Below are 19,350 nucleotides of genomic sequence, written 5' to 3' on the forward strand. Positions count from 1 at the left end.
CATCATATAGCTGAGAATGTTTGGTTTTTTTATCTCCCTGAGCTCAAGCCTAAATATAAAAGCTCATATACACTCTTCAGGTTGGATGCACATTAATAATTCGCTGTAACAAAATGTAATCTAATGATATGAGCGTCTCGCGGCTCCTCATTATAGCTCCGATGGACAGTTCAAACTAATTGTCTCCTGCATGTTCGGGTGGGATGAGCTTGTGGAAATGATGTCCGACAGAGATGTTTATTATTTTAACACGAATCTGCCATATAATCAGCATAAAAATATGAATAATGGGTGTAGCAATGACAGGTTTTTGAATAAGCTGCTGCTTAGACAGTTCAGTGGATCCCTCAACACGGTGAGCATTTTATTTTTAATTGAGTTTGCTTGTTTTTCTTTATTTTATTACTTGAGTCACAAGTCTGCTGCTGTGCTTGTATTGAAGTATGAGAAAATCCCATTTTCGTTTTTCTTTTTCAATTTGTGGGAACTATTCTTGTTTTGTTGCACATTTTGTATTGAAAATTCTTTTCTCAGGAAATGACATAGTGTGCAACATATCCATTCCTGAAGGTGGTCTAATCCCTGCACTAAAATTGTACGTTTGAAGCAATAAACATTAAAATGTCAGCAATTTTTCTCATTACTTTGTGAATTTCCATCTGCATCAAAAGCAAAACATTTAAAGGTTCTACTATATGTAACGCAGAAGCATTTCACAAAGAAATAATATTAGATTTTCAGTCTTAACTTGCGTTTAGTCAGATGTGTCCTATAATAATAATAATAATGACACAGTAATCTCATTGCTGCCCTGATAACACTGGTCCTTTTCTGATCTTTGTTGCAGTTTCTGTCAGAGGATTGCTGTGTTGCATGTCTCTGCTCTCTGCCCCTGAGCAGGACACTGAGTGTGTTTGGCATCTGCTGGCCAGATCCAATCGCTCCCAATCAGCAGCAGTAGGAAAAGGTGTGGATGTGGATGGAATGAGGACAGGAAACGGCTGTGTGCCGTCACTTCGCTGCAGGACAAAATTTGACTGACACATTCCTTAGCCCTCCAGAAAGTGTCAGGGCGACCGCCTCGACCCTCAGGTGACTCTGTCTCTCTCTCTGTTGTGTTCTTCCCTCACTACCTCTTTTTCCTTTCCCTTTATCTTACCCAGCCAATGCTATGAACACAAGCAACATCTCTCTCAGTGAAGGGAAAATAGAGCTTTACCAGAGTACTTGATGATACTCATCACGTACCTTAAACAATAACCCAAAAAAGACATCAAATAAAAGCAAGACAAGGTAATTGGATGCTGATAGCTTTATTTGCAGTGAGTAGAAAAAAAAGGGGGAGTGTAAGGCACACAAAAGTTTAGAGACCATATTGAGCGTTTCTAGTGAGGCATATTTAAACCCCACGGGTGATGGTTTGACTCTGTAGCAAAGGGTCATTGATGGTCTTCTTGTCCAGGCCAAAGGGCAAAGGTCAGTGCCCAGACATGGGGTTTGGTCAGTGCAAAGCTCAGAGGGGCGTGGAAGTTTAGGGGTGAGAGGAGGTCATTTGGGAATTCGTGCTGCTCATTCGTTGTCAGAATCGTCGGCTGCACCGGTGATGGTGTAGGTTTGTTCCTGGTGGTCCGTCTCCACTACGTCATCCTCATTTTTGACTGTCCTGTAGGGGAGGAAGGAAAATGGAGAGCAAAAGAAGCTTGTTACAGCTCTTAAACAGGCTGGACTAACCCTAATGCTATCAGAAAGCATTTTAAGACACTTTATGTCATTGCTTCTTAATCAAGGGTATGTATGATTTTATTGTCCGGGTTTGAATGCTGAAATAAACAGAAGCTGTGTTTAGAAGAAATAGAAAAAAATACCTGACGGTACCTTTACCTAATGAGCACCGTCCTTCTCTCCGTCAGCTCCACTGCCTGGTCTCCGTAGGGCTCAGATCCATCTGATCCCATTCCAGCACCACTGGCATCACCCATTCCTCCACCAGTCTTCCCCTTTCCATCAGTGCCTGACAGTGCAACACCTACATCATCTCCACCCACACCCTCACTGCCCCCGCTTCCACCACCCATTCCACGATCTTTACCTTCATCACCCTTCCCTCCACCTACACCACCATTTCCACCACTGAGCCCCATGCCTAGTCCACCCGTGCCACTTGTGCCTGCAGTGCCACCACCACTGCCTCCAATGCCGCCACCCATTCCACCTGCACCGCCCATGCCTCCACTGAAGCTCATCCCAGAACCAATGGCGCTACAGCCAGTAAGAGACATGGTTTGCATCATATCAGAGAGTCGCAGGTTCTCTCCTTCAATCAGTTTTCTGTAAGAAGAAAATAGATATCAAAACTATTGCTTACATTTATTTAAATACATTTCATAGTACTATGTCTATTTTTAAGTGATTTTCCTTTCACCTGTAAGTCGTAATCTCAATCTCCAGAGACATCTTGATATTCAGGAGGTCCTGGTAGTCACGCAGGTGCAGCGCAATTTTCTCCTTGGTGGATTTCAGCTCGAGCTGCAGGGCCTCAATCCGAGCCTTTTCGGTTAACAGAGACATAAAATTACTGTATGAATGAACTATTGTGGTGGCTTTGTGTCTGCATGCATGAAAGGCATTGTATGTATTCATGGCTGACTCTGGGGTGTCCAGGTGTGCACCCTGGGATAACAAAAGCGTATCTTTACCTGCAGGTCTTCCAGTTCTTTCTTATACTTTTCTTTCATCTCTCGGATCTGGGCCTCAAGAGCTTCATTCCTGGTCCTCAGGCTATCCAACTCTCGTTCCTTGTTTTGGATCTTGAGATATTTTTTGCGTGGATTATAGTTATTATAGTGACTCAGTATTAATTCTTAATAAATCATCATTCTTTCATTTTCATTTATGATACTCACATCCTTTTTGGCATTTGTTATTTCTTCTCTAATGCCTCGAACCTTATCCACATGCCTCGTTGTCTTGTTGGTTAGATCTTCAAATTTATTTTTATACCATGAATCCATCTCCTAAAATTGAAGGATGAACATTTGAAACACTGGCATAAGTTTAATCTGAAATGCCAAAAGCTTATTACAGTTTATCTTCAGAAAGGATTTTACCTGAAGATTTTTAGCTGCGATGTCATCATATTGAGTTTGGATTTGTTTCAAAGCAGCAGCGAGATCAGGCAGTTCGAATGCACTCGACGCTGTGGCATGAGCTGAATAAATCTGTTTCATCAGCTCATCAATTTCCTGGAGAAAAACAAGATTTTTGTAATCATCGCAATGAAAGGCAAAGTGTTTTCATAATCCCTGCACAAAGATGTTATCCACCTGTTGATGGACCCGTTTAAGGAATTCAATTTCAACTTCCAGCTGCTCCAGCTTCTTCTCCAAGGCAATGCGTGAGGAGGTGGCTTTGTCAACATCCTGAAGAACACACAGCATTATTATCATTTATGATCACAAACTAATTTAATAAGGAGAAGGTGATATTGGGTAATGAAAGGTAACATACTGGGCGGAAAGCTTCAATTTCGGCCTCAGCTTTCCTCCTCAGCTCAACTGCCTCCTCATATTTGATTTTGATAGCCTCTAGTTGAGCAGCTGTGGACTCCTTAGCTGCCAAGGAAATGTCCTGAAAACCAAGAAGCCAGAAGTAATATGGTCGTCTATTAGATTTGAAGGTGTGTGCAAGGGTGTGTGCAAAATCAGCCTCTTTTGCATGTTCTGTATGAACATCATTCCTGTGTGTGTGTGTGTGTGTGTGTGTGTGTGTGTGTGTGTGTGTGTGTGTCTATGAATGCATAGTCAAGCCATCTCATCTGTGCATAAAACATTGCTGAGGACAGCTGTACTCTATGACACCTTAACACGCTGAAGCACCTCTCCATTTGCCTGCCAGAAATAAGCCTGTTACCAGGTGAGGAACCTAGAAAACACCAAGTTGACGTCTTGTATCGTTGCTTGGATAGATATTCTACAGCTCAGTGAGGTGTAAACATCGCCGGGAAACAAAGAATTTAGGCTTCATGCTCTATTGAGCATCTGAAATGTAAAAAAAAAAAAAAGAAGCAGAAGAGATGTGTGACTTGGATGATTCTGTCTCACCCGCTGAACTCTCATCTGGTCAGCAACCTTTTTCAGCTCTCTCAGCTGTTCCTCATATAGGAGGCGCAGACCTGATGGCCTCTCAAACCTGTTCTGGTAGGCCTCGATCTCTCCCTCCAATAGCTTGTTCTGCTGCTCAAGAGATCGAACCTGTAAAGGCGAGAAAACCTCTGCTGTGATATTTCAAACGTGCCTGAACCAGACACCACAATATGTGCTCACAGAGGTGAGAAGAATATGCCCCCATTTTTCAGAGAAAGACATTTTTAGTCTATCCTGACAAATATGTTCATCTGCACATGGGAGAAGTAAAATCTGGTTAGTTTGAAGGCTGGGGTACCTTGTCAATGTACACAGCCAGTCTGTCATTGAGGACGACCATCTCCTGTCTTTCATTGGTGCGAGTGCTGCGGAATTGCTGGTTCTCAGCTGCAGCCACATCCAGATCTATGGCAGGTTCTCCACTGGGCCCAACACAAACCATGGCTCCTGCACCCACACTGCAAACATGTTCCAATACACATTATTCCCAGTGCTGCAGACATCAAATTTGTAGATGGCATCTCATGAGAAAATGTTACTGCAAACAATCGAATAAAAATTAATGGCATTTAAACTTGATTTAAAAATTGTTGGTTACATCTAAGGAATCTTGACTGTAAGTTTTAACATCGTCTCTACTTACATGTTTTTTCATTGAGTACACAATTCTGCAGGCTATTAGAAAATGAGGCTTCCAAATCATCTTTGAGTTTAAAGGACATCTGTCCATGTATGTAGGTACTGTAGCGGACACAGCTTACCCTGCTCCAATCATGCGAGACCTGCGTGCAGCTGAGACGGTCCTTCGTCCCACTGACTCCACACGCATGCCCCTGGCCCCGGCTCCGCAGGGGTAGCCAGCGGATGCATGACGGACCTCTCTCCTAGTGGGGGATGGGCTGGACACCCTGACCTGGTAGGACGAGCTGCTGCTGTCCTCAAAGTGACGGCGGTAGGACGAGATCCTCTCCGGGCTGTGGCTCATGGTGGCAGCAGCAACTGTGTAGCCTTTGGTTCTCTGAGGAAGAAAAAGGAAGAAATACTCAAGCAGGGCCTGTTTGTGGTCTTACTGCACTTCACTGCTGCTCCACTCTGTTTGCACTCCCTGATTGTCAACCCACTCTCAGGTTTTATACTCCCCATCGCCAGCCATGCCCCCGTCTGTCCAAGACTACGCAGTTCATGAGCCAACACCTGTGGAATCTTGAACCTCTGCATCAACGCAGGCTTGACCTGCTGCTCAGATATCTATCAGCAGCTTGTGAGGAGCTGAGCTGGGCTGGAACAGTGACTGACGACATCATGTACCACGTATGCGGGGTTCACTCATTAATCTCTGAAAAATACAGAGTGTGATCATGTATCAGTCTGCCTTTATCAAGACCATAATAGGCTTTGCTAGGGTTACAGACGGTTACAGCACATCCATCACCTCAGTGACTACTGCAGCACTGGGCAGCAGACAGACAAGCAGGCAGGCAGGCAGGCAGGCAGGGTCTGGTCAGTCATAGCAGCCAGTAGGTGCAGCTCTGATGTGATCTGCTCTGATGGGACGAGGGACTTTAATTGAATGCCGAGCAGAAGCTGGAGGGTGACCTGATGAGGGCTGTGGAGGAACAAAGGGCCCTGGCAAGATTTGACATAAATTAGTAGGCTACTTATTAGTCTGGTCTGTTTTCAGCATATTAAAACTGGAGTATGCAGGAAAAAAGAAAATGGAATTAACTGCTTCTGAGGGTAAATAAGGAGGCAGAAGAAGAGGAGGGGGGAGTTGTAGTCTGGAGTTTATGCTTGACATGGCACAGTGATATGAGGGGAGAAAACAGTGGTCAGGCCTGTTCAGGGCAATTCTCCATTGGCACCTACAGGGTCACTTGGTCAAGGGTCAGTTAATAATGCATAATATAATACCAATTATTGTAAACAGTAAGTCCCAGCAACATTAACCCTCCTGGTATAATACCTCAGGTTTCACACACACAGAAAACCAAAGAATAACTACAAACTATAGATTAAATCCTGTCCAAAAGCTAGATATTGATATTGTTGTTGTTTTTTTTTAATTTTAGCACATTTAAAACATAAAACCCAACTTGTAAAATGCTTGTAATTAATCTTTTCTGTGAAACTTGGATTAAGTGAGCATCTATTTCTTTTCATTGACCTCAGACTTTACAGCAGCCTGGGACTTTTAGGAAGAGTTGGAATCTGTGAGTCATGTGAACAATCTATCTCTGCTAAGTATTTATTAGTCCTCACTTCAAATGCCAAAACAACCCCACCCCCTATGTTTCATTTAACTATTAACCCTTGTGTTTTGTTGGCACTGACTCTATACTTTCACATTGTTTTCCCACATGCCCGTATTCTCATATTTGTTTTTCCTTTCTTCTGAACCTTATAAAAAGCGAATTTATAGATAAGTATTAAAATGATAACCCTCCCCTTTGACGCAAACTGGACTTGCACAGAAATTACCATAAAGCATTGTTATTGTACGTTAAAAGGAAGTATTTCATATTTGATGTTATAAAGACTATACATGAACACATACAGAGGGGTCACTGAATGGTTTGATGAGTATGAAAATGATGTGAATCATATGCTATGACCTTCACAGTCACCAGATCTCAACCCAATTGAACACCTATGGAAGACTTTGGACTGACGTGTTAGACAGCGCTCTCCACCACCATCATCAAAACACCAAATGAGGGAATATCTTTTTTAAGAATGGTTTTCATCCCTCCAGTAGAGTTCAGACACTTGTAAAATCAATGCCAAGGTGTATTGAACCTGTTCTGGCAGCATGTGGTGGCCCAACACCTTACTAAGACACTTTATGTTGGTTTTTCCTTTTAATTTGTCACCTGTGCATATGTTCCTATTGTTATTCTCAGACAACAAAATGTACAATGTGTTATCCTGCACCGTGATGTTACTTATGTTTGGGGTCAACAGTCCCCAGAGATAGAAAAACCCCCTTACTGCATCACACCTCATATGAACACACTGTTATGAACAAATAATTGGTTGGAAATCCAGTTAGACTTATTTGGGATTTGGGAGTGGGAAGAGTCATCAGTAAGTATCAAGGTGATAAAACAATGTTTGGTATGTTTTTTGAGCTGTTAAAGAGGGCTTAAACTAAAGGAACACACAATACACAGGATATGGACAAATCTGCTTTTACAGTCAAATATGAACATGTACAATTATTTCAAAGGATCGGATGCTTCCTTTGCCTCCTTGAAAAATACTTTTTAATGTAAGTACAAATAGCGTTAACACTTCTGAGCCATATTATTTACTCATGCATGTGGAAAAGTCACTCAAGAGTTCACTTTCCTTTTGACTGTGACTCAACAAGCTGCTCATATAGTTATTCATCTAAATGTTTATGATTAAATTGAACAAGACTATGAGATAATTATGAGTTCTGTTTGGACTTTCATCTTCACATTTAAAAGACGAGGTTAATAGGGAGCAAGGTCCATGGCTGTAGTCGACGTGCTGTAGTAGAGGCATTCCTGAACACTAATGGAAGACAGCTCAGTTGAAAACAAACACATTCATTATAATGGATGATGAAGGAACCTATTAATGTTCCCTGGAGGGTTGGTGGCAAATTCATACAGAGACAAGGTGGATATTAGACATGACCCTTCAATACCGTAGATCATCTCAGTCCCAGCGTGTCATCTCAGCAACCTCCTGTATGCCTATTTATATCACAAACTATCCAAATGAATGTCTTCTCATGTTGTGTTTAAATGAACCAGCTAGACACTGTCCCTTAGTTGTAAAAAAACAAAAACAAAACACAAACTAATATAATTTTAAATCAAAACTATAATTTTATTCATTGAATGGTCTTGGCAACAATTGCACTGACTGCTGCATCTATGAGCAACACAGTATGTGATATTTACAATACATCAACTTGAAAGGCTGAACTATTTATATTATCCAATGGAAGCCAGCATTTTTACCCATGTACAGTTGTAGTAGTCATTTGCATAGATAAGTCTGGAAACAAAAGAGAAAACATTAGCATTTTCTGCACATCATGTATTAATATTTGTAGTACGCTTTAGAGCAGTCACCTGTTAAAAAGTTTAGAGGCTGTGAAGGGTTTGTAAATAGCTCTATGATGAAACAAATTTACAGATAACTTCAAGTAATATTGCAGTAGATCTTCATTTTTTTTTAGCAGCAGACGAGTCATTGTTGATGTGTGTTAAGCCCTCTAATCTGAAAGTTCTTTGGGATTCACAGATGAAGAAAACAACTTAAATCATAAAACAACGGAAGAGTATCAACTTTTTACAAATCCTTTACAAGACCCCTTATTACACATTCTCACTTTTTCTGATCTGTTATCCCTGGATCAGTTATGTTGTTCATTTTTCACCCAGTCTTGCCATCCACCCGGATAATGCTGAACACTGAATGGAGAAAAGGGAAGAAAGTAAGTGAACTGTTGCATAAACAGAGTTGCATCAGAAATCAAACTGTCGTTGTGTTTGACTTAACTGGTGAAAATCACATAGTACCACACTGCATTTAATCATTTCATTGTCAGCCTCTTAAACTTAGCGGCCTTTTCTGTACTTTTCATCAGATACTGGATATGTGGTGTGTGGCAGCTCTCCAAATGGCACTGCATGCGTGATACGTTGGCACTATGCAACCAAAGGTCATTAACCTCAAGTTAGTGAAACTTAATAATGTCTTGCGATAAGATATAAAAGTCAGATGTAAGACTGAGTTGACCAAAAACAGCCATAAAAACATACTGCTACTTTAACCTTTGTTCACACTAAAATAAGACGCAACTTTATCAAGAAATCTTATTCAACATTTACTGTGCATGACTGCAACAATCCCATAATTTGTGGACTTAATGACAAGGTGAGAACCAATGATTTTGACAGATAAATGCCAAAGAAACATGTCTCACTCTTTGTATCCCAGCGAGGCGGCCGTGTCGAGAGCGGTCTTGCTCCTGATTCCTGCCAGGCAGGTGAACACAATGTTATCTTTCGCCCCGGGCATTTCACCACCATACTTTTCTTTGAACTCTTCTGCACCCAGCTGGAGGGCGGTGTTCACCTGTCCCACTGCAAAGTCAAGGATGCACAGCCAGGTCAACTTTCACTAGTAGTAAATATGTGCCATTAGATAAAATAAAAAAAAAACATGGAAGGTTTTTGTGTTTCTGTGTTAAAGTGGTGCACCTTTACTTATTTGGATCATCTAAGGAATGTTAATCATCAAAGAAGATAGGAAGCATGTTTACCAGGTTGTCTACAGGTGACACCGCCTCTTTTTCTGACAGTTTACAGTATCCTATCAGCCAAAAAGCCATTAAAATATATAGGAGAGTGAGTCCACTTTCTCCTTAGTGATCTACCCATCTAGCTAATAGTATACCCACCTCATCAACTGTAACTACAGCCCTGGCCTTCAGACAACACAAACTACTGGACACCACACATCCCTGCTACTCAACTCCAAGTTTGTATGTATTTTTGGTGGAGAGAACAACACTCACGGGGAACATTAATTGACCCTGGGATGAAGCCGTACTCTCTCAGCTCCCAGGGCTCTCTGACATCTATTACTACAGCCTTCCGGCCGGCCAGAAGCTGCTTCAGCTCCTCGTAGCTCACATCTGTGCTCGGTGGCGCTGAGCTGAACCTGCGGAGCAGCAACTCTGAAGCTGGAAGGAAAACAAACAAACAAGCATGCGATATAGCGTTACTCTAAATGTATGAAGCATTTTAAAGGTTCGAGTTGAAACTCATACCGATAAGAGGAGCACATAACTCCGCTGCTAACATGTCAATACGGGTGTTAAACTCACTTGTACAGCCGGGGTGAGTGTTGTCGAGGCGGGACAAAGAGCTGCGTCCCCCCGGGACAGAAGCCCCAGGACGGACGGTGCTGTTTAATAACAGCCGCGGGACAACCCCTGAAAACCTCCAACACTTTCTGAGAGCCATATGTGATTAATTTAAATCTAAATTATTCTCTATAGGATCACGTCTGCAATGTAAACCTGTTATGAGTCACACTGGTCACACTCACCCTGCTAATAATGACCTGCGCTTAAGCAGAAGTACGGATCACGTAAAGGACAAAAATACTCTCTTTTGACTTCTTCTGTAACACAAAGTAAAATAAATGAACCTGATGTTTCAAAGATCAAAATATAATCAACATATCTAAGCGCTATGTGCCCCGTGTATCTAAAGCTAATGCACTCGGGTTTTACAATAAGATCTAATATATGAGGCGTTTAAGGTCGTGGGAAACAGGGAAAAGTGACAACCACTTCTGATTATGAATTTATAAAGAGCTCTCATAATAAATACATTCCTCTGAGCCACATCTGCTCTCAGGCAGTATTGGGCACCGGGTTACTAAAACTTCCTTACCACTTAATAAATAAATTACCAATTAAATTAATTCATAAGTTCTAGATCCTGACTCAGTTAAGTGTTGTATCTGTTTGTAATCAAAACAACTACACAATCTAATTCATTGTTTTGCCTTATGTCTATAAAGGACTGAATTTCAAAATGTTGCTGATTATTTCAGATAGAATGAACATTAAAGAATATAGTAAAATACAACAATAAACTAATTACCCTGTACTTACACATATATTGAAAGTAGGGCTGCAAATAACGATTATTTTCATTATAAATTAATCTGCAGATTAGATTCTTGATTAATTGATCAACTTTTATCTGTACAGTAAAAAAAAAAGCCAATTACAATTTACTGCAGCCATCTTCAAACATCTTGTTTTGTCCTACCAACAATCTAAAACCCAAAGATTTACTAATAATGTAAATTGAATGTTTGACTATTTTGCTCAAATAGTTGCTAATTAATTTTCTATCAACTAATAAATTAATCGAGAAATCGCTGCAACTTCTTAATTTTAAGCTCTTTGAAAGTCCAGCACCTCTGAGGTTGTGCGTGTTTTGTAGGATCTCCGACTGAACCTGAATGCAGTATTTGGCCATCCTGAGCTGCCGTAGTACCTCAGAGTGCGTCACATGTCGACGAGTGTTGCTAGTTGATGCTACCGAAAGCTTGACAACATTTCGAAAGTCAAAGGCAAAAACGAACAGTTTTTTAAGAAATACATGTTCTGTCATTATCGTCGCTGTTTGCTTTGATTTGAAATGCTTCATTATCTTCGTGTGTTGTGGGAATAAACACACTTATATTCATTCTAGCTTGTCTGCTAGCCAGGAAGAGTTGGCATTTCACTGTTGGCTCCTGGTTAGCTGACACAGTCAACATAGGAGCTAAAATAAAGAGGTGAGTTCATACGGCTTTTCGTTTAATCCAACCACTTCTAAATATTGTGAAAAAACATTATAAAACATATTTGATAAGCGACCTGATGCTTCTTGTTCATTTAAACTGGACGGTCCGGGCCAATTGAGGCCTCTTAACCGTGTTATTGCCCATAACCAGGTATTTCTCCCTGATATGTTATTACCTATTATCTGACTGACCATATTTGTTCTAAGTGACATACGGTGTGCAGCCCATTATGATTTGGACAGTTATACATTTAGTGTTGTTTTGGCTCTGATTCCCAGCACAATGCATTTGAAATGGAGCACTGACAGAGGTTAAAGTGCTGACTTGAAGCTGTAAGGATGCTCGAGGTTGGTCACGTTTCTATTGGGTGAACAGTGTTGAAGACATTGCCTTAAAAAAATCAATTCACAGCATTTTAAAGCAATGCAGTTCGACAATAAACCTAAACTTATAATAAACCAATGAGTTTTGGGGGACACACAGTACAGTGGCCTTTACTGGTCAAGTCAGTCATCGGACCTCAGTTCACTTGAGCAGGTGTTTCACCAGAATGAAGCGGAATAGACCCATGAAACAACAAAGAAGTGGAGACTGCTGCAGTACACGTTTGGCAGAGTAACATCGGTGAAGATAAAAGTGTTTGTTGAAGTCTGTAAGATGTAGACATCAGGCAGATTTGAAATAAGATTACTTTTTGTAAGTTGCCTAACTTGTTTTGGTTCACTAAAACTACAGTTCATCTGATGGGAACTCATTCACTTTTCATTTCAGATGAAGAGAGTCAAGAGCCAACACAACAAGAAAATGTGCCACTGCCTAAATATATATAAACAGCACTGAAGCAGCTCATTAAAAGTGATGCCTACACAGTTTAACATGCATACAAATCTCTACCGAAACACCAGAGTGATGAGGTCGGATTATTTTGGCGTTAGAGACTAGTGAAAGCATTGTTTCAGTCAAGTATCTTTATTGAAATGCATATGTTTTGAGGTGATTTAATTGTGTGCAGTAATTTCTACGTCTGTCTTGCATCTTCACCTCTATAGCTCCAGATGCGGCTTAAGGACCCCTTCTCTTTGAAAGCCGCCGACATGACTAAGCGGACAAATAAACCGAGGAAACCTCGAGATGAGGAGTCATCAGATGAAGTCAGCGGTAAGTCACTGAAGCAGTACAAGGCACCAGACTGTGTAAGTTAGTGCTGTGAGTTTGAGGGCAGCACTGATTTGGTATAGTCCTGTATTGCATAGTGCAGAGGTTCTCAATTTTCTTTCTAAGCAAAGGACCTCTTACAAGATGGAGAATATATCTGGGACCCCTCATGGAAGCCCCGTGAGGCAAATTCAGATTTATGATTTTGGGCTATATAAATAAAAATAGACTTGATTTGACAATTATGTCCCTTGGAATAATCTGACGTAGCCTATTTCTGGCTGGACCAGCCCTATAACTGCAGTTGTCCGTGAGTGAGTGAGTGATGAAGTTACACCCTTGGTCGGCTGACTGAGTGTTGGAGTTTCCCCATTCGCCATTGCTCTTTCAAAATAAATCGGTGTGAGATGATGGAAGGGGAGGACAGCCGCGTAGAGTGACTGTGTTTGCTGCTCTGAGCTCTGACGCTCTCAGATCCAGTGTTAGATGCAGTGAAGTTGACTAAACAGACACATACCAGTGTCTCTCATGTCTCCTCCTCTACCGTCCAGTGGGATCGACTCACTGGCTGGCAGCGCTGTCAGCAGCCAGCAGAAGGGAGGCTCCGTGGTGCGATTTTATAAGTGAACTAAATACAAAGACACAAGCTTTTTATTCCTTTTGACATTTTCACATCACAAACAACGAACAACAGCATTAAAACATGAGTCTTGCAGGTAAAACATGTGACTCAGGTAGCTGTTATATCAGTTTAGTGTGGGCGGCTGCTCTGCAGGTGCGCTTGCTTTGACTGTAAGTGCAGTAACTGGGCGGAGATAAGCCTCCTGAGTTTGCACTCAATATGTTGTCAGAATTAAAATTTATAATTTCTACCACAGCCTACATGATCATCGACCGGTAAAGAGGCAGAAAACAGGTGCATAGAGGCATGAGGGAGAGTGCACAGGCAAAGCACCGCAAATAACCATCACTCTAACAAAACACTCAATGCAGAGCAGTAGTGTAGCCAGAAATATTAATTTAGGTGTGCCTGTGGGATATAAAGTGTGCAAGAACCAAAGTGATCTGTAGATCAACCAGAACAGTTTTTTTACTCTTGTTTTAAGATCTCATTAGTATTTGCCTAAAATTCATTGTATCGATAGCAGGCTTCTGGTTTTGTTTACTGTTGCTTAGCAACAGAGGTGCTGGAATGAGTTTTGGGTGGAGGGACATCCAGCTTTGAATGACATAATAGTCATGATTGGACCAACGCTATTTCAGCCATAACTCTAATGTAGTCTATCTCACCTTGTAAATGGTCACATAGTCTAGTAATTAATGTTACACAACAGCGTTTGCACTGTAATGTGTCTCAAGAATAAAACATGAAAAGCTGAAAAGAAAGTTGAAAAAGAGGTCGATGAGCCCTGCTAACCTGACGTGTCATTCATGAAAAGGAAGAATATTGAGTCATAACCAACCAGTCTGATGTGTGTAGAGGTGTGTGTGATTATTCTGCAGAAGACTGGTGTCATATTCATCCGATTGAATGAAGGTAAACACAATGAACCGCTGTGCGTAGCGGCATTGCGCACTGGCAGAGGCTGCAGATTTATCAACATATCTGTGCTGCTGCCTGCAGATGCTGCAGGGATTTAATGAACTGAAGGAGAAGCTTTTCATACAGTATAAAGCAGCTGTGGACAACAGATACTGTAAGAATCACCCACATTCATTTACAGATCAATACAGACGCTTTAGCCACATTAAAAGTTATTTTCTGTGCCGATTTTGGTTGGAGAGTGTTTAATTAAAATAACTTATTTATATTTCATGCATTAGTCCAATATTGCAGCACATTTACAGCAAGTATTTAGTTTGCTCTCGTTGATAAAATCACCAAGTGGCAGCGCAGTCACTTTGCTCCAGAAACAGACGCGGTTCTGAGACATTTAAGACTCATTTTCCACAAAAAACCAACAACTCGCTTTGCGCTGCCTGTTTGTGCGTCTCCTCCCAGTAGTTCACCATGCAGGCAGCACTGGGCACCACAATACCAAACAGATGGACAAAGCAAATTCAAGGTCAAGAAAATACCAAACTGTCTGTGTGCTGCTTGCGCTGGTTGTTGCACTATCACGAAAAATAGGGCCCAATGTTGTATTTGATGGTCAAATTACAGCCAAAATAGGCCACTTACAGTCCTCTGTGTTCTGATTATGATTGGATTTAGAGATCCAACATGTTAGATATTATCGCTGTGACCGTAATACCTGGCTTTGACGTTACCACTTTATTACCAAACACCTGAAAGTGAGGGGTCAAAAAGTCTCATCCACCCTATTCCAACACCAGTGCTAAGTAATGTGATAGTTTTAAGAAATAAGATGGTGGAGGAAAGCTGCAACATTATTTTTTCATTTAATGCTGCAATAATTTCCCCAATAACATTATAGCACAACTGTTGCATAGAGCAATGTCAAACCTGGAGCTCTGGTGACTGCAATATACTCAATGAACATCTGCAGCATTGAACATGCTACTACATCACATCAGATTTTCTAACAGCAAGTGTAACTACACAACCGTAGGTTTTTTTTAAGCTAAGCCTATAAGCTATTTGCACAATGCCACTACATGACAAAAACAGACTGGCAGCGTGCCACTTACATAAATTAATTAAGCATTATGTATCCAACAATTTCTCAAAGTGTGATATTAACAAAGTTTAGCTTCATTTATAAGCCATCATTACATTCACAATCCCTCAGCCAGGAACACAATAGGCTGCATCAGCAGGTCCCATTGCAAAAATTACCTCTACCATCAAAAAGCACAATTCATACAAAAAGCACATTAGTATGACTTACATGTGTCAGCACATCTTCAAGGTTTAAAACAATAAGAAACATCCACTGAGCTGCGATGTGTCATTTCCAGTGCTTCCAGACTTCAGCAGAATTGAATGAAAATCAGAGAGGAGTCACAGAAATGTAGCTGCAGGATTTCAGTGAAATAAACTCCAGCAGTATTTGCACATTACAGTACACACAGGACCAACTGCTTACTGTAGGTTTGACATTGCTTTATATCCAAAGACAAAGATATGCATAATTATCACAAAAGTAAAAGAAATGTCCTCAGACAGCGTGGATACTATATTTAACTGGTCTTAGAATGTAAATTAATCTGTTATTTTTCTGTTTATGCAGAGCTTAAGTTTCATCCCATTGCAAGACATGATGGAGCAACACCTCATTGCTTGTTAGAAATATGTCTATGTCAAATTGAAGACATGCCTGCATTGCAACATCTGTATAAAGTAGACTGCAAAACAAGAACTTTTAGGAAATGAAATGTCGAGTTATCATTAGCAGTGCTGTTTTTCGTGTTGTGTTAAGTTACTGCTGATGAAAACATTTCCTGCTGCTGCTGCTTCATATTAATAACAAAATAACAAGGGACTTATTTTGTGAAGAATTTATAGGAAATGAACTGTGTTTATCCACCGTAATACAGTCGCTCCTTTGACCACTAGTTACAGCCATGATGTATACAGCCTGCTGCTTTCAAACATCATCAACTCAAGACAAGCGCGTCATCAGTTAAAGACTCACCTTCAAGCACTTGTAGTTGAGATGCTATCACTACAGGATCCCTGCTGCGCTTGGCTGACACGCTGAGTCAAACCGAGTCAAGCCAAGCCAACACAAAATAAGATAAAATTTTAAAAATATATTTCATGCTAATTTAAATGAATGAATCTGAAAACTTTCACAGACCCCCCGGCACAGTGCCACAGACCTCTGGGGGTCCCCAGACCCCACTTTGAGGATCACTGGCATAGTGGATAGCGAATGGGATTCACTATCCACTTGAGCCTCACTGGGCCCAAAAAAGTCAAATATTTATTTATTATATTGTACATTACTACATCTTAAAGTGTCCACCAATTATTCATCTGTATCCATTAGTACTCTCATGTAGTGGTCTTTGCTGTTTCCAACATTTGAAATACAACATTGGTTTCAACTAATTATAGACTATATGGGTTTTCTGTGTGTTTTGTGGATTTACAGAGTTGTAAACCAGGGCTGTACACTGCTACACTGTAACCAAGCCCAATGACATGAGTAGAATATCCATAACTGTGAATTTGTCTCAAAATTAATAGAATACATAACCCAATCCCATACTGGTCTGTAAAAGTGATTGAAGGGTAAATGTATCATTACAATACAGAACATTTTGTTTTTTAATCAGGGCTGACTTGCCAGCATGTGAATAAGGCAGTGGACCTGAGCTCAGTGAAGAAATCAGTGCTGTCCAGCGTGTGGTTGGTGTGCTCTGAGTGCCTCAAGGAAAGGACCATGATCGATGGAGAGCCAGCAGAATCCCATGACATCTTGGTCTGCCTCAAGTGTGGTTTTCAGGTAAGATTTGTTTCAGGCCCACACACTGGGCCTCAGCAATATAGTGAGTATCTACAATATATTTGTGATATTTTGGGGTATTTTGCAGTACACAGAGGGGCATTATCATTAATAACCTAGAGCAACAGTCTTTTTTGGTGTCACAGCCATTTAATTCTTTTGTTTTTATCCAGAGGGCTTAAAAATATTATGAGCTGTATGGCCGAGCTCTACCATGTGCTACCACATGGACATGTGCTCCTCGATGGTTTTTGTGCTTGTTAAATCAGACTGTTGACTAACTATGATTTTTCAATGTATTGTTTTACAGGGCTGTAACCAGTCAGGGATCCAGCACGCTGTCAAGCACCACCAAACTTTCCATCCTGAGTCTCACTGCATCACCATTAGCTTGAGCACGTGGAAGGCCTGGTGAGAAACCTACCAACTGCATTCACTCTGATCTGGAATGAAAAAGTCAAGACTGTGCACAATTGTGTGTCAATTTGCAATGATGGGCATCAGAATGCCGCCTGCGTGAGGGCTTATATAGGATTCAATAGGCCTGTGTGTTTTGACGCACAACATACACTGACAGTGTGTTTGTGTGTGTTGCCCTTAAATCTTCCTGATCTTGGCTACCACAATTTATTTTACCTCATTTTAGGTGCAAAAATAGTCTTTACCAATACCCTGGTATTAAATGTTTTTTCGCTCCATTATGATGTTTGCTTGTGTTTATAAATGGTTTTCCACTTTAGCCAAGTTAGTCTGTTTTCAAATAATAGTTCATTTCAACATTAGTTTCTTGAGGGTGGTTAAATTCCACCCTAACTTTAAACCTTTCTGTGTCTGTCTGTGACCGTCTCTCTTTGTGACAGGTGTTTTGAATGTAATGAGGAGCTCTCCACTCACTGTAACAAAAAGGCCTTGGCTCAGACCCTGGATTTTCTACAAAAGCACTCTGTCAAGGCAGCATCAGGTAAGGTATTTGCAGAATCTTGGAGGTCTGGCCACCTACTGTTGTTGAATCAAGCTTTTATCAGGCACGTACACCCTCACTGCAGTTTCAGCAAGGCTGTTGGAGTTTTATATACACGTTCCTCTAATTTAGCAATTCTGTCTTCAGTTAAAGTAGAAAAGGATTAGCCTTGAACACGGACAATTTGTAAATTTGTAAACCAAGATATTAGTGGTACATAATTCTGTGTAATAATCTGCACTGGTGAACCCCAAACACTTTAATATGTTCTTTTGTATCCAACTTATAACAAATATACCCAGAATATAATGTGATAGTAGCAGAAATTGAAGTGGATAGTTGAGACCTAACAGCACAATAACACCATCACTGGGTACCAGAATATGACTGGCTGTCCTGGGGCCAGATCCCTGACTGTTTTAACAAAGACTTTATGCAATGACTTAGAGCACAAATGAATGTGACTTTCCTATATGACCTGGTCACAAAGCTTCAAAATGTGTTAGCAGACTGTTTGTCATAGGACTGGGCTGTTAATCGAATTTTATTTTCAATTATGATTTTGCCTTCCAACAATTATGAAAACAAGATAATTGAGATAAATCGATTATTGTGCCGCATTTGGTTTCACAGTGATACTCTAGTTTTGTCTTGTGTTATAAATCCAGCACATCATGTGTGGGAGCAGCCCGACAGCGCAGTGAGAGGCAGACAGGCAGAGTGGAGCTCTTCCTCACAGTGTGAATGTGTCTGAATTGAACAAACAGTCACATATTCCGCAGTGGAAACTGAATTATTGAGACATCTACATGCTACTTTATTTTAGTTCCAGTCAGACTTAAGATGCTATCATTTTAGATACAAGGATGCTTTGCTCCTTTCATCCAGCTGCTTTACACTGAGCTTTATCTGTCTGCAGTCTGTTATTGTGCACATGGTTACCTGTAAAAAGCTGATTAGAAACTGTGTTACGCGTAAACATGGCAGAGAAATCGGTGTTCTCCAGTGAGTATAATCTACCTGTGGAAACCGGGTTTCTCTAATTCCAAACTCTGACTGCAGAAAGCAGGTTTCTCGTTCACATGACAGTTAAGAAATCAGCTTTCTGGAGAAAACCCACTCTAATCTGGTTACTCAAGTGCATGTAAACATACTGCATGATAATACAATCATTTCAGTCAAACCTCTTGTGTGTCAAAGTACCATGATGAATGATCATTTTAGTATTCATCACTCTCCACACAACATGCATCTTAACAATCACTACAATGATATGATCTCAGTTATTTTGGTCTGATTCATTTTTATTTATCATATGTTCAGTAGT

The 19,350-nt window shown here is 40.7% G+C and overlaps 3 protein-coding genes across 3 annotated transcripts in view; 1 reads left to right on the forward strand and 2 right to left on the reverse strand.

Annotated features, from left to right (window-relative positions):
* Positions 1-1,328: 1,328 nt before the first annotated feature.
* zgc:172323 (uncharacterized protein LOC564165 homolog) lies at positions 1,329-5,127 on the reverse strand. The gene is made up of 11 exons (XM_042424530.1): positions 4,904-5,127; positions 4,441-4,600; positions 4,101-4,250; positions 3,508-3,627; positions 3,324-3,419; positions 3,108-3,242; positions 2,904-3,014; positions 2,697-2,807; positions 2,423-2,547; positions 1,882-2,328; positions 1,329-1,663 (listed from the first exon to the last, which is right to left on the reverse strand). Exons 1-11 carry the CDS (start codon positions 5,125-5,127, stop codon positions 1,570-1,572), a joined length of 1,773 nt encoding a protein of 590 aa, XP_042280464.1. The 3' UTR covers positions 1,329-1,569.
* A 2,849-nt stretch (positions 5,128-7,976) lies between these two features.
* Positions 7,977-10,394, reverse strand: tstd3 (thiosulfate sulfurtransferase like domain containing 3). The gene is made up of 5 exons (XM_042424327.1): positions 10,012-10,394; positions 9,700-9,867; positions 9,106-9,265; positions 8,509-8,590; positions 7,977-8,171 (listed from the first exon to the last, which is right to left on the reverse strand). Exons 1-4 carry the CDS (start codon positions 10,148-10,150, stop codon positions 8,533-8,535), a joined length of 525 nt encoding a protein of 174 aa, XP_042280261.1. The 5' UTR covers positions 10,151-10,394; the 3' UTR covers positions 7,977-8,171; positions 8,509-8,532.
* A 756-nt stretch (positions 10,395-11,150) lies between these two features.
* Positions 11,151-19,350, forward strand: part of usp45 (ubiquitin specific peptidase 45) — a 37,999-nt gene continuing 29,799 nt past the window's right edge. Inside the window, exons 1-5 of the mRNA XM_042424870.1 lie at positions 11,151-11,483; positions 12,542-12,650; positions 16,893-17,062; positions 17,373-17,473; positions 17,923-18,023. Of these exons, the coding sequence (XP_042280804.1) occupies positions 12,548-12,650; positions 16,893-17,062; positions 17,373-17,473; positions 17,923-18,023 (475 nt within the window). The 5' untranslated portion in view covers positions 11,151-11,483; positions 12,542-12,547. The remainder of the gene's footprint in view (positions 11,484-12,541; positions 12,651-16,892; positions 17,063-17,372; positions 17,474-17,922; positions 18,024-19,350) is intronic.

This window comes from Thunnus maccoyii, chromosome 10 (assembly GCF_910596095.1).
Source record: "Thunnus maccoyii chromosome 10, fThuMac1.1, whole genome shotgun sequence".
Classification (NCBI taxonomy): domain Eukaryota; kingdom Metazoa; phylum Chordata; class Actinopteri; order Scombriformes; family Scombridae; genus Thunnus; species Thunnus maccoyii.

Excerpts from the sequence above, each read along its gene's own strand:
- zgc:172323 (XM_042424530.1), bottom strand. The coding sequence starts at position 5,127 with ATGAGCCACAGCCCGGAGAGGATCTCGTCCTACCGCCGTCACTTTGAG. Across the intron at positions 2,548-2,696 it reads AAGAACTGGAAGACCTGCAG|GCTCGGATTGAGGCCCTGCA; the intron begins GTAAAGATACGC and ends TTAACCGAAAAG. Across the intron at positions 2,329-2,422 it reads ATTGAGATTACGACTTACAG|AAAACTGATTGAAGGAGAGA; the intron begins GTGAAAGGAAAA and ends TTCTTCTTACAG.
- tstd3 (XM_042424327.1), bottom strand. The coding sequence starts at position 10,150 with ATGGCTCTCAGAAAGTGTTGGAGGTTTTCAGGGGTTGTCCCGCGGCTG. Across the intron at positions 9,868-10,011 it reads CACTCACCCCGGCTGTACAA|CTTCAGAGTTGCTGCTCCGC; the intron begins GTGAGTTTAACA and ends TTTTCCTTCCAG. Across the intron at positions 8,591-9,105 it reads GCCTCGCTGGGATACAAAGA|TGTTCAGCATTATCCGGGTG; the intron begins GTGAGACATGTT and ends TTCTCCATTCAG.